The sequence below is a fragment of the Raphanus sativus genome, chromosome 1 (genome assembly GCF_000801105.2).
Source record: "Raphanus sativus cultivar WK10039 chromosome 1, ASM80110v3, whole genome shotgun sequence".
Taxonomy (NCBI): Eukaryota; Viridiplantae; Streptophyta; class Magnoliopsida; order Brassicales; family Brassicaceae; genus Raphanus; species Raphanus sativus.
The window spans coordinates 11,224,399-11,238,621 of record NC_079511.1 but is presented as its reverse complement, the minus strand read 5'-3'; the positions used below and the strand labels follow the sequence as shown (position 1 = coordinate 11,238,621).

Sequence of the window (14,223 nt, the reverse complement as noted above, 5' to 3'; positions counted from 1 at the left end):
TTTGGTTCTTTAAGAAAATATCACTGAAACTGATGAAACAACGATGTCAACTTTTTTTTTCCATCTAATATTGATATTATTAAAATCCAAAGAGTAAAGAGAGCTTATACACAATAGGCCCAAAAAGCCGAGTCCAAACCGAAAACTAAAAAGCCCAACAGACTACACACTTAAACCCGGCCCAAAAAACAACATGCAGACCCAACTCACACCGCTCCACGTGTTGAGTCTAGAAACCGCAGAGGAACGCGTGGCGATGGTTGCAGAGACGTCATCTCCGATGACCGGAAAGCACCGTCAGGACCTGCGGTCATTTCTCCACCGGAACGGTAACCACCATCTTCCCTCCTAGTGAAAGTCGTCACTGATTCAAACGAGACAAAACTTCCGGCCAAAACCACTGGGAAATTACAACGAAATCCGACAACCACTTCCAACAACAGTGCTAGAAGTATAGGAAATCAGTTTCTTCAACACACACGCCGCAGCATCAGAGAGCATCCATCGATTTCTTGAATCGAGATCTCCTCCAATCTCGGCCACCAAACCCAAAGACGAGCCTTCATACAGTGCGAACACTTCCAAGGAGTCGAAGCCGGCGACCACCGTCGAAGAGAAAACGGCGCGGTCCCAGAGTCTATTGTCAGCCATCCATCAAAACGGAGACGCGATGCCGGAAGCAAACAGCCGACGATGAGAGAGCGAGGACCACCTCTACATCCTGGAGCCGAAAGAAAACGAAAGAAAAAGACACTTGCTTGTCCCTTCCTCGCCGCAAACCCCATGTAAAACATGGGAGAAAAAGAAACGTAGAAGTGCCGGACCGGCGGTGGCTGTGGGAGCCAGAACCGCCGACCGGAAGATAAGGACACGTGGTTGTTTTTTTTTAGTGAGAGGTCAGAGCAAATCTTCTAGAGAGAGACTTAATAAAAATTAAAATATTCGTTTTACAACGATGCCAACTATATGCAATAATTTAGTTTTAAAGAAAACTAAATTCAACAATAATTAATTAATTCCACCAAGGGAGAGACGAGAAAAGATCGTGCAGGCGACTAAATCCAGGGAACTGGTGATTGGTGAACGTGGAGCTGATTCAGTGGCCAGTTGAGCTATACGACGATTTTATCCCTCTCACGTGTCATTATGTATCTCGCGCTCAAAGTCTAATTTTGCAAACTCCCTATATTTATATTAGTGCTATTGTTGGAATTTACCCATATATATATTTTCTTATTCTATTTTTATTACGCTTATTGTTTGATCAATAGTAATAAGTAAATATTAACCAAACATCAAAACAAAAATATTGATAATTGATTAAGTTGTTTGTGGATGTTGCCTTTTGAGAAACAATTGTTTATGAATGTTTGTATTCGAATATAGGGTTTTTAGTAATAGAACCCCTTAATGAAAGATGAATCATAAAACAAACTTTCAGTTATAATTTTGACTAAATAATTCTCAGCTTTAGTTTCTATTAATGCCTATCTAAATTTTGTCTTTTTATTGTAGATTGGTGTCTTTTTTTTTGTCAACTAGTAGATTGGTGTCTAATTAATAGAATATTATGATTCCATCAGAAAATTGCAGTTTAGAATATTCTTTGAAAAGGAAAATTTCAGCAGCAACCGGCTAATCGTTATGTGAAAGGATGTACAATTAAGAATATGAGTAAATTGGTTAACTGACATAAGTTTAGAGAGAAGTTACGTAATTAAATTGGTTATATCAAGCTAAGTGAATGAAAGAACAACTAACATTTTACTACTTTAATTCTACTATTTATTTAATTGTTACAGCTCAAATTATTTTTATATAAGATTTAATTTTATACTGATGTCTAATGTTTAATATTTACTAAATGGACGTTTTAACAACATTTAAAACTAGACTAATCATAAATTATAATCCTTATTTGATATACTAGAAACCTACATACAAAACATATTAGGAACAATATTAATCTATAATTAATACTCCAAAGTTAAATCATCCAAAGTCAGCTAAGTTAACAGACATACTGGGCTTACAATTTCATTGTTATTTACTTAAATATCACAGGGTCTTTTACCATCAGATACATAACATTCTAAAAATGTTGTACACCGTTTTTCTGTTTAAATATTCATCTTATAAAAAATGTCAGGATGATTATTTATTAGAGGGTAGTAAAAAACATTTATTAGAGATTTGTATTGCATGAAGTTGGCAAAAAAAGAAATGTAGTTTGGAATTCAATTATAATATTTGTCATTTTGCAATGATACATGCCCACACATAATAATAGTAATAATAATAATAATAATAATGATAATAATAAATCAAAGAAGGATGTGTTCCTTTGATAAACTTTTGGCAAAAAAAAAATGTTCCTTTGATAAAGAGATAGTATGTTATATAATTGTAAATAAAACTCGAGTGTCAGCAATGTTATACAAAGGTACCCGTAGTTTCATGATGAAACCATGTCGAATATTTTTTGGAATTATCTAGACGAACTTCTCTGTTTCTTATATTATCCTGCTATATATTTTTGTAAAAAATGTAAAGAAAAATGTTACTGCTCAAAAGAAAAAAGGAGACTAGAGATAAAAGAGAATACATAATGTAAAACGATACTAGAGATAAAGAGAATTGGTTGTTCTTCTTGTCTGACAGGATTTTCTCTGTGGGCGGGACTATCCGTTGGCTGACTAGCCTCTTGTTTCTGATCACTGACGCAATCATGGAGCAATAATTCAGTCCTCCAATAAACTGTTTTTAATATATACATTTATACATATAATATGCAACATTGGCCGGTATAAGTTACCAATACACGAAAAAGTTAGTTTGACAACAAATATTATTAGATTATGAGCATCACAAACTTTTAACCGCTGAAACAGTTCTTTTTGATCACATATTACAACTCAAAATTTCATATAAATGATTTATTACTGATGAAAACAATATATTTTCTTCATAAGAAGAAAATAATTAGTACTTAAACCAAAAAAACATTGTAACTAAATGGTTCTTACAAGTACTTGTTTGTAACCAGATATTAGATCGATGAATCATGTTTTATCTAAACAAATTATCAATATCAACACACAATTTCCAATAGTTTGTTAATTATAACTCATGTATCATTTTCAATTGTTTTGTGTGTATTATTTATGAGTCTGTGTTCACAAAATCAATTTTAGAAACGTGAAGATGTGAATAAGCTACAAACCATGTAGATTGTCATTGTAAGTGTGGTGTAAATAATATATACTTATGTGCTAATTTTTTTTTTTGGAAACTACTTATGTGCTAATTAAATATAATTTTTGATGAAGAAATTGACCAGTTCTGAAACTGGACATCGAGAGAAAAGTGGAGAGCAATAGAAATTGCTGCAAAATTTCCACCATTCGTCGTTGCCTTACAAATTTGTTAACAACTACAAAAGAAATTATGAAATTAAATTTTCTTTACTGTATTCTGTCTATCTTTTTTTCTGAAAAAAAAATCTGTCGATCTTTTTCTTAATAATTTATTTATTTAATGGAGTATTGAAAACATAATACTAACCAAACTTTGGATGGATCACGGATTGCAACGGTCATTACCTTGTATTTGTAGTGTTCTGACCGTCTATGGCTAACGGTCATTCAGTCTATAGATTTTATCCGGTGTAATATTTTCGGCAATTTAAAATTATTGGTACACAGATGATTGTTTTCTGTATTTTAACATCATTAGCACGATATCACAAAACATTTTCGATAAATATTTATCATTCAACTAATTATCTCATCAAATACGCTTAAATTTCAAATTCTTTTTGGATTACTAGGTGTTTTCCTGCACCATGTGCAGTAAAATAATTTTAAAATATTTTTAATAGATAAATATAAATTATATTTAACTTTTATTAATATTATAAATTTTCTTTTCTTATTTATATTTTAATATAAATTTGATTTAACTGAAGATTAAAATTAAGATAAAAATAATTTTGTTTATTTTGAGTTATATTTAAGAATGTGCATGTATATATTTTAAATTATAATCTGAGGTAGATTTTTCTATCTATTTATTTTAATTAAATATATAAATAAATATGTAAAATTGCATAATTGTCAAAAATTAAAATTAAATAATATTTATAAAATATGTAGATATATATAAGAAACTAATAATTTTACGATTTAATTTGATTTTATGATTTAATTTTTATAATTTTCTAAAAATATGTATATATTTTTGAAATATGGTTAATTTAAATGATATTTCAAAATTTCAAATGCCATAATTGAATATAATCGAAATTCGAAAGTTTACCAAAAATATAAATTAACATTAAATATAATTGTCCATGTCATATTAATCTATAAGACATGTCATCAATTTTAGTAGTCATGTCACAATTATTAATCTAGGTGTTTTCCTGCACCATGTGTAGTGATGAATTTTTTAAAAGTTAAATTTTATAATTTAAAATGTAATTTATTAATATTATATATTTTTATTTTGACCAATAATTAATATAAATATCATTAATTAAGCATAAAATTAAGAGAAAATATTTTTTTTAATTATATTTAAGAATGATATATATAAAGTTAAAATCGTAGATTAAAAAAATATTTATTTCATTTGGTTAAATGTATTAAATCAACTTGTACAAAATTACTAAAAATCATATAAAATTGTATAGTTATCAAAAATTAAAAACTAAATAATATTTACATAATTTGTAGATACCTAAAATAAACTAATGATATTACGATTTATTTTATTTTTAAATTCCAAAAATTTAGAAAATTTTAGATAATAAAATTTTTATAATTATAAAAATAAATTATATAATATTTCGAAATTCAAAATATCATATTTGAATATATTTATTTTAGTGATGATTTATGACTTATTACCATATTCCACAAAGTTTGCCAAAAATATAAATCAATATTAAATATAATATATGAGTTATTGCCATATTCTAAAAATATTTCCAAAAAAATATATCAGCATTAAATGTAATTGTCCATGTCATATTTAACCATATGACATGTCATCAATCTTAATAGCCACGTCATAATTTTTTTGTGAAAACGATTGTAGAGAAGACATGTGGCAAATCACTTCTCAAATATAGACTAGAGGATTGACCAGAAAATTATATGCACAACATCCAATCAATTCCTTTTTTTCAAAATAGATCACCCTATAGTAGTGGTTCATTTACAAAAGAAGAAGTAGTCAGTATATACCGAAAAAATTGGATCAAGCAATGAGGCAGATAGATCAAATGGTATAGGGACAAAATATGTTCACACCAAGCATTAAAAATCCTATCGAAAGCACGCATCATCCACTCAAGAATAAATCATATTAGTGATTCAAAAGTACGTAAATAGGGAGAAATGGCGAGCACAGAGCCAGCAACGGTGACCAACAAGCAAATCATATTCTCAGGTTATGTGAGTGGATTCCCGAAGGAGTCCGATCTGAAATTCACCACAACCACCATTGATCTAAGGATTCCAGAGAGATCCACATCAATTCTGGTGAAGAATCTTTACTTGTCTTGCGATCCTTACATGCGCATTTGCATGGGAAAGCCTGAGCCTTTGAGTTCTTCGCTCGTCCCACCGTTCAATACAGGCGAGGTACGAGCGAGGATAACATATTTCATCATTCTCTGAAAGTTGGATATCTCCATCGACATTTTGAATAGGATAGTTTTACTATTATGTTTCTATGTTTGTGCATTGGTTAAATTGTAATAGTTTTCAGTCGATGCTTGAAATTTTGTATTTCATGTAGATATATTATTATATTCGTGTAATATATGCGTCTCTTATAAATATAATGTTCGATAATGTTGCTGCTCTTCTCAAAAGAAAAACGTTCTGGAAGAATCCAACAAGGGGTTGTGTTAGACCATTTCAGTAGCACTAGACATATATATACTAATTTTTATGACGCCTAAATCATTCTCAACCAAATATGGCATTCCCGAAGAAATTGTGTTTCTAGTAATTGATAATCTCTTTGAGAGTTTTTTTTTTAATTTTCTCGGTCGTTTAAAGTTTGAATCTGTTGCGTGTAGCCAATCACTGGCCTTGGAGTGTCTAAAGTCATAGATTCAGGGCACCCAGATTTCAAAAAAGGAGACTTACTCTGGGGAGTAGTTGGATGGGAGGAGTACAGTGTTATTACTCTATTTCCTTATTCACATTTTAAGATCCATCACACCGATGTTCCATTGTCTTACTACACTGGACTTCTTGGTATATTTCTTATCTCACTCTTGATTTGAACAATTCACGGTAATGTGATCTTGTTTTCTTTTTCCCTTTGGTTAGTGAATAGCCAGGCTGGTATGAGATTCTAAATATGTTTCTTTATTCACAAGTGTTTGGCAGGAAACATAGGTCATTATGGTCTGGAAGTCAGTGTAATAAAAAAACAAGTGAATTTTACTAACAATCATGTACAGTTTTGGTTGGATGGCTAACAAACTTAGTAACATTTCTTCAAACATAAGAGATGATTGGTTATGCTTTCTTTTCTAATTGAGCTTCCCTATAGTTTATTTCCCTGAATGGTGAATGGCGCTAGCTTGTGTTTATAGTGCATTTTCTTTGAAATTAACTACAAGCTTTAACATTTCAAGCAAAATTTCCTTGTCAATTGCATATGCAAACCAATTTTTTCTTTAATTGCTTTCTTTTGATATTAACAGGTATCCATGGAATAAGTACTTTAATTTGATATTAACAGGCATGCCTGGTATGACTGCTTATGCTGGATTTTACGAAATTTGTTCACCTAAGAGAGGAGAGACTGTCTTCGTGTCAGCTGCATCCGGTGCAGTTGGTCAGCTTGTGGGACAATTTGCAAAGCTGATGGGTTGTTATGTCGTTGGAAGCGCCGGTAGTAAAGAAAAGGTACTTAACATACTTATCAAGAAGTAATGCATTTTAAACCAAGAAAGTGACTAATCTTTCTTTGTTGAGCTTCTCTAAGGTTAATCTTCTCAAGACAACGTTTGGATTCGACGACGCTTTCAATTACAAGGAGGAGAATGACCTTAACACTGCCCTAAAGAGGTCAGAAAACACATATTTAGTTTATAGATAAGACAATCATATAATCTTTCGCGCTAATCTACAATTAATAAATAACTTAATAGGTATTTCCCGGACGGGATCGACATATATTTCGAGAACGTGGGAGGCAAAATGTTGGATGCAGTGCTGATAAACATGAAGTTAAATGGTCGTATCGCAGTTTGTGGAATGATCTCACAGTATAATCTAGTGGAGCCAGATGGTGTACACAACCTAGCCACGATCCTTTACAAAAGGATAAAGGTTCAAGGCTTTGCTGTCTTTGATTTCTACGACAAATACTCTCAGTTTTTGGATTTTGTGCTTCCTCACGTAAGACAAGGGAAGATAACGTACATTGAGGACATAACCGAAGGACTCGAGAGTGGACCTTCTGCTTTGTTAGGACTCTTCCACGGTAAGAACGTTGGAAAAAAACTCATTCTGGTTGCTCGTGAGTGATACCACGAGAGTTAGGTCCTTTTTGGTGACTTGTGACGGTTTGTTTATGGTTTTTTGTTACGGACTCTATGCAATTTGATACAAAGCTAATCTACTTTAGCCTGTTAAAGTCTCTTAAAGTTTAGATTGGGCCAAAAAGCCCAATAAAAGAGTTCAATATAGTACTGTTTAAGCTTCGGCCTTGTCGATTTGATAGTTGTGGAGGGAAAATTAATCATTTCCCGCGACTCGAATAAAATCAAAATCTCTCCATCTTCCTCGCGATTTCTTCCACCGTCCTGCGATCCTCTCGTGTTTCACACTTTCGATGGCGAGTCTAAGAGCTGTATCTGAAGATAGAAAATCGGATGACCTCGAAATCGTATCCGTCGGAGCTCTCTATAGCGGCTCCTGGGATAAGAAGTACTGGAGTTCATCTAGGGTTGGTTCCTCTTCCGTCTCTCGATATCTTTTGCTTTATACCTCTCAATATCTGTGGCTATGTGTCGATTTCCTTAGAAAATCGCAAGAAAATTGTATTCGGATTGACTTCGTTTCCTGCTATTTTATCCCATGCTGAGAATTTTCGATTCGGATCGATGTGCCTGTGATCCGATGAGTAGATTGAACAGTAGATCGAACTATGGTTTCTGATTTTGAACAAATTTTGATTTAAAGCTAAATTCGAGTGATACTGCATGTGATAGAGGCTAGATTCTTAAGCTGATGATCTCTATTGGGATCAACGATGATAAGCAAGCTTATCAGTTTTGAGTATTATCGGGTCCTGCACAACACATGTTGATTTCGTGTTAACAATTGTTTTAATTTACCTTTCAAATAGGGAAAAGATCGCTTCCCTTATCCTGTGGGCTATAAAGCTGTTCGAACTCAGAATGATAACACATATTATATGGAGATTGAAGAAGGTGCTAAGGGACCTTTGTTTCTGGTGCGTTGCTGATTCCCTTAAGCATCTTATTAAGGTTGTGCATACGTGTTTTTAGAATGGAGCAGAGTCTTACTCTGTTGATGCAGATTAGATATTTGGATGAATCTTGGACGGGTCAGACACCGGATATTGCATGGGGGAAGTTCCAGAAGAAGACGGGTTTCTCCAACTTAAAAGTATGGCATGGGAAACGGTTTACTTGTAAGATGAACGGCATGGAGGTACATCTCGGTTTCTATCTGTTACCTCATTCATTAGACCACCTTGCATGTTACTCATATAACCAAGTCTAGTCTACAAATAAATAGATGTTTCAAAGTCAAACATGCGTGATTGTCTTTCCAAAAATGGCCACATGTTGTTGAGATCATTTGGTGAAGCTTTTGAAAAAACTTGCTGGCCACATGATCACTATATGTATGTTTGTGACCATGTGACCTTTACAGGGAAAACTGAAATCTGATATTCTTTAGGTAATGGAACATAATTTATAGTATTGAGTACTAAACAGATTATGGAGATACAGTTAACATGTGGGGGATCTATAAGCTGTGTCTTTTCTTCTTCCTGATAAATTGATAATGAGGCCTCTGCTGCATTTCACTGCTCCAGAACAACATGTCTTTTGTCATTATAGGCATAATATATTATCCTTGAATTTCCGAATTCTGAGTTATGAGTTAATACATAGAAAAAGCCGTATTACTTGGGACAAACCTGCCGAAACTCGAGCATGCTACTTTAGTTAAGAATTCTTTAAATGTTTTGCTCTCCAGGCCTTCCTTGAGTGCTGTTCACTTGTAGTATCACTTGGCTTGTAGTTATCCGGATCCTACCACTATGATCGGGATAATTAATTACTTGCCGTCCTAGATGACTGATTTTTCTTTTGCTGCAGTTCTTTGGCTTCAAAAATCCGTTGGTTCAGAGATTGCTCCGGGAACTTGTGACCAACTCCCATGGGATGGTAGAATCTAACTCCAGCAATAGGGTTTCTCAAATCCGGGTCAATGATGAAAGACCAATCATACCTGAAAATCCAGATTTATTATGTTATCTGGACATGCCAGTGGCTAGGAAGAAAAGAAGTAGAAAAGCTGAAATACTCCACCCGTATTCAGTTGTTAAAGAAGACCATAAAAAGCCAAGATCCCAATACTCGATTTCTGGTGGAGAGATCTTAAATGTTGCACCAGTGTCAATCTGTTCAGCAAAAGGAGTGGAGATAGTTGGCCTTCAAGGGGAACTACAGGAGCAGTTGCATTCTTGTCATGCTACAGACGAAAATTTATCTCTACCATTAGAAAACCCTCCTGAAGTGAACGTAGCCGTCACTATCCCAAAAACAAACCAGCTTTCGGACAGCTGTAAAACAAAGCCATTATCCAACATTTCTGAACAGGTAATCCTTCAGGGTTACATTTTTGTCCATAAAAATCTTTTAGTATACTTTTCTCAAATCCCTCTTTTGCTATGTTGGCATAGTAGTCTGGTGAAGTTTTATTTATTGGAAAGTGGTACTGACAAGAGGATCTTAAATTTTGCAGCCTCACGGGTTGCAAGAAAAAGAAAACAAACCCAACGATGATACTTTTCTAAACGAGAACCAAGATATGACTGGTTCCAATCTTTGTGCACCCGATACCTTAGAGTTTGTGCAAGGTATTAGCTTTTATTTTCCGGTGAACTTGTTTAATACGTAAGACGTCTTCTGAAGATTGTGATCATTATGACTGCATCTTCTTAGATTCCTTTTTGTCCAATTACTACAGAAGACCCCATAAGTTCTGTTCCAGTAACAGATGATAATACAAGTTGCGAGCAAAGAGAAGAATTGACCCTTGCTGACATGGTAGCCAATGAAGGGCATTCAGCTGAACCAGATACAGATGATTTAGCTAATCAGGAAATTGCCAAATCTATGATCTCATTTCTACTTCCTCGAGCAATTCCACTACTCAAGAAGAAGTCAGTCAAGAAGCCCGCCCAAAATGATAAGTCAGAAACAATGTCTACTAGATTAAACCGTTCAGACAACTGCAAAACGAGCCAAATTGATGATGCGTCCGGGGCTGGTATACTTAATCCCCTACAAAATGCCTTATTTTAGTCTGTTTCTGATTAATTTGCAATATTTTTTTAAAAACACTGAAGTATTCCCTTATTCCATTGTCCATAATTTTCCTTCAAAATTTGCAGCTGTGTCCCTGTGGAGAAGAACAAGCAGCGGACATGATGATAACAGGCGAGTCGTTCCTCTAGATTATGTTCAGGATGTTACAAGTGTGCCCATTGCTCCTGACAGTTTTGATGAGTCTCACTTGGATGTTGTTGAGAGTGAGCATATCATCTCATCTTCCAAGGAAGCCTATCCAGCAGATCTTCCCAAAAATCCCATAGACGAGGAAGATGTTGTAATAGTAAACGCAAGTCCATTGGTTTCTGCTTTGGATACAGTTGAGATCATAAAGCGGTCTTCACACGATGTACCCATTGCTCCTGACAGTTTTGATGAGTCTCACTTGGATGTTCTTGGGAGTGGTCATATCATCTCACCTTCCAAGGAAGCCTATCCAGCAGATCTTCCCGATAAGCCCATAGCCAAGGAACAGGTTGTAATAGAAAATGCAAGCCTATCAGTTCCTGCTTTGGATACAGTTGAGATCATAAAGCCGTCTGCACATGATGTTAGTACTATTTTGGAAGAAAATAATCTAGACGGATGTGTCAAGAAGTCTATGTTAATACCACAAAGCACCAGTCCGACTAACAGGATCATTACCAAAGAATCTGAGGAACTCTGTGCAAAAGGAGACTTAGTGCAAACAGAGCACCACTTAGAAAACAAGGAAGCAAAGAGTACATCTTGTTCTACTGAAGGTAGTAAGTTAAATCTAGTTAATATCACGATTACACAAAGCTTTTCATTACTGTATCTGTCCACTGTATAACAGAAGGATGTGCTTAATTGTCTGCAGGTAATGGTCTCGTTGTTGGCACAACCCCTACTGGAGTTAGTTCTGTTAGAAAAGAAACACATAAGGTGTATAGCAGGAAAAGAGTCTCGACCAATCAACTGCGAGGAAACAAGAACTCATCCTATGAAAATAAAAACAGTTGCAGAAAAGCTGGGGATGGTGATTCAGTAAGCAAGATGTCTCCTATTAAAACCAAACGTATCTTGGAGCCTCAGCCGACGTTGTCTACTAACTCTGTATCAGATAGAACAAATCCACAAGGGGATGGAAGCAGTCATGTTACCGAACATTACCAGGGTCCTGAGCCGATGAAGGTGAATAACAATCAATTCACCAGTGTATTTTGCAATGAGGTGTGTGTGGTACCACAAGATATAAGCCCAGCTCAAGGTTTTGGAAATGCAAGTACATCACCACCATCATTTCCAGCGTCGAAAGTTGAAAATGTTCAAGGCCATATTGGTGAGGCACTGGGCATCCAAGTCTCTGAACCTCCTTCTACAGAGTCTCAGTTGAAGGAAAATTCCAGCGAGAAACGCATCTCTAGTGTGCCGGAAATTGCACCTAGTTCAAGCTTAAAGCTCAACAAAGATGTAAAGAGCAACAATGAGATGGAAAAAACTGTTGAGCAGCTTGGCTGCTACTTTCATCCCATGCCTGTTTCATCAGTTTCACTTCAGTCGGTTGGTAATGAAATCTATATTTGTGTGCTGAGCTTTGCTACAGAAGATAGAGTTAGAACCCTATTTATGTACAAGATATCAACTAAAGCACCAACCAAAGGATTCCCCTCTGTCGTTGGTCACACACCTGTCATACTCCCCATTATGGATGACAAATCGGGTGGAAATGTAAATTAGTTCTCTTAGTTTGTTTTTGTTGATCTGCATGGTTACTACCATCTTGTTTCTCCTCTCTAGGTATCTGATAGTGGTTCCATGTCTTCAGAAAACACTCGAAAGGTCTTATTTTCACGTCACTCCAGATGGGGAGCATCTTATTTTTACTGGCAATATCAAAACAGCTTATTGCAGGTTCGGACATCTCTTTACTGTTTTACATGGTACATGTATACAAAGTAACGATATCAGCTAAGGGATTACTTATCTCTTGTTTTTTTGCAGGAAGAAGGAAATTGATTGCTCGTGTTTGACTTGTACATCAGCCTCCTTTGAAGAGAATGCAGTGAGAATTGTCGAGATGAAAACTGGTTACGTTTCTCTTGTGACAAAACTGCAAGCAGTCGATAGTGTGCAGTGCGTGGTGGTGTGCGATCCTAAGTATCTCGTCGCAGTTGTTAAAGGTGGAAACCTTATTGTCTGGGCCATGAACTCCAATTGGAGGTGATCTCATTAGAACAGTGCTCCTCTCTTAAATTTTTTTGTCATATCCTTCTTGTGTTTGGAGCTGGAGGCTGCATCGTCACTTAACTATCTGCTAATTGTTCATTTCTCCTAAATTTGCAGAGGTCCTACCGAAGAATTCGTTATCCTCGCAAATCCTTGCATATCTTCATGCATCGTGGAACTGAAGAAGATCCCAAAATGTCCTCATCTCATTATTGGGCACAATGGTATTGGAGAATTTACAGTATGGTAATTTGCTTTCTTTTTCTCCATCTCTCTGAAGTTTTTTCTCTGCCCATCTCTTTATTAGATTACAGAAAACATCATTTCTGCTTGGGAGTGATGAGCATCAGCCAATATTGCTTTCCCTTTTACTCCTTTCTCCAATTGCAGCCTGCTAACTTTGTTTGTTCTCTCGGCTTAGGGACATTTCAACGCGAAGCCAAGTATCAAGATTTGTATCTCCCAGCAATAGGATCTTTGAGTTCATCCCAACCAGTTTGTTTGCGTGGCACCCTCTACATAGCCATTCTACAATGGAGGATCATATCGACATGATTTTAGCTGCAACAAAACTGTGGTTCTCAAAAGGGATCAACAACAAAACATTGGTTCCAGCTGAAGTCAAAGACACTGCGATCTGGATTTTAATCTCTACCGAACCTGACCCAGACGTCAATTTTGTCAGTGTAGAAAGACCAGGTAGATGCTGGAGACTGGCTCTGCTTGTGAGAAATCAAGTCATATTGGGTAGTCTACTGGATCCAAGGTATCATTATATCGCACCACTTTCTCTGCCTGCATGTTTTCTTTTTTAGGTTTCTTCATGCTAACAACATTTCGAAATCCATTGTTCATTGGGTGATGGATCTGTGGTTCACAGGGCTGATGTAGCGGGCACAGTATCTGGTCAAGGAGTAACAGGCACAGTCGATGGACTTGTATATTTGTGGGACATGTCGACAGGCTTAAAACTCGGCGCCCTCCATGATTTCAAAGGTAAACAGTGATTCAAAGTAGACATGAAAATAACGAAGCCAAATCTCAAAAGTTTTGTGTGTTTGTTATCAGGTCAAGGAGTTTCATGCATAAGCTCAGATGATTCCGGGAATATATGTGTAGCAAGTAAGGATGGTCAGTTTCTGGTTTATTGCCATCCCAGCAAGGAAACTCAAAGTCAAGGAGTATAGACTTGGAAAGAGGTTTTGGCTTCGATTACTATACAAGCTGGGGAATTGTTATCTAGTTTTTTTTTTTTAAATCAAGAGGATAAATGATTAAAGGCTTATGTATATATTCGTTTTTATACGGAAAAATGGTAAACTGAGATTATAAGATAGTACAATTACCGTGTTAATCTTAGAATAAAAGAATAAGAAATTTAATAAATATAAGGGTCCCTAAATATAATT

The 14,223-nt window shown here is 35.3% G+C and overlaps 2 protein-coding genes across 2 annotated transcripts; both read left to right on the top strand.

Moving 5' to 3' along the window:
• Window positions 1–5,291: 5,291 nt before the first annotated feature.
• Window positions 5,292–7,669, top strand: LOC108833772 (NADPH-dependent oxidoreductase 2-alkenal reductase). Its single transcript, XM_018607171.2, has 5 exons — window positions 5,292–5,648; window positions 6,092–6,272; window positions 6,766–6,932; window positions 7,012–7,094; window positions 7,178–7,669. Exons 1-5 carry the CDS (start codon window positions 5,403–5,405, stop codon window positions 7,554–7,556), a joined length of 1,056 nt encoding a protein of 351 aa, XP_018462673.1. The 5' UTR covers window positions 5,292–5,402; the 3' UTR covers window positions 7,557–7,669.
• A 113-nt stretch (window positions 7,670–7,782) lies between these two features.
• On the top strand, window positions 7,783–14,139 carry LOC108833771 (uncharacterized). Its single transcript, XM_057010797.1, has 14 exons — window positions 7,783–7,977; window positions 8,380–8,487; window positions 8,574–8,708; window positions 9,386–9,889; window positions 10,035–10,149; window positions 10,260–10,562; window positions 10,687–11,367; window positions 11,466–12,316; window positions 12,414–12,499; window positions 12,590–12,808; window positions 12,932–13,060; window positions 13,236–13,580; window positions 13,695–13,810; window positions 13,883–14,139. Exons 1-14 carry the CDS (start codon window positions 7,864–7,866, stop codon window positions 13,999–14,001), a joined length of 3,825 nt encoding a protein of 1,274 aa, XP_056866777.1. The 5' UTR covers window positions 7,783–7,863; the 3' UTR covers window positions 14,002–14,139.
• The last annotated feature ends 84 nt before the right edge of the window (window positions 14,140–14,223 follow it).

What these genes read in the sequence shown, in the direction of transcription:
- LOC108833772 (XM_018607171.2), top strand. Translation starts at nt 5,403, where the DNA reads ATGGCGAGCACAGAGCCAGCAACGGTGACCAACAAGCAAATCATATTC. An exon ending in GCGCCGGTAGTAAAGAAAAG is followed by an intron (nt 6,933 to 7,011) that starts GTACTTAACATA and finishes AGCTTCTCTAAG; the next exon opens with GTTAATCTTCTCAAGACAAC. An exon ending in CTTAACACTGCCCTAAAGAG is followed by an intron (nt 7,095 to 7,177) that starts GTCAGAAAACAC and finishes ATAACTTAATAG; the next exon opens with GTATTTCCCGGACGGGATCG.
- LOC108833771 (XM_057010797.1), top strand. Translation starts at nt 7,864, where the DNA reads ATGGCGAGTCTAAGAGCTGTATCTGAAGATAGAAAATCGGATGACCTC. An exon ending in AGTACTGGAGTTCATCTAGG is followed by an intron (nt 7,978 to 8,379) that starts GTTGGTTCCTCT and finishes CCTTTCAAATAG; the next exon opens with GGAAAAGATCGCTTCCCTTA. An exon ending in CGCCCTCCATGATTTCAAAG is followed by an intron (nt 13,811 to 13,882) that starts GTAAACAGTGAT and finishes GTTTGTTATCAG; the next exon opens with GTCAAGGAGTTTCATGCATA.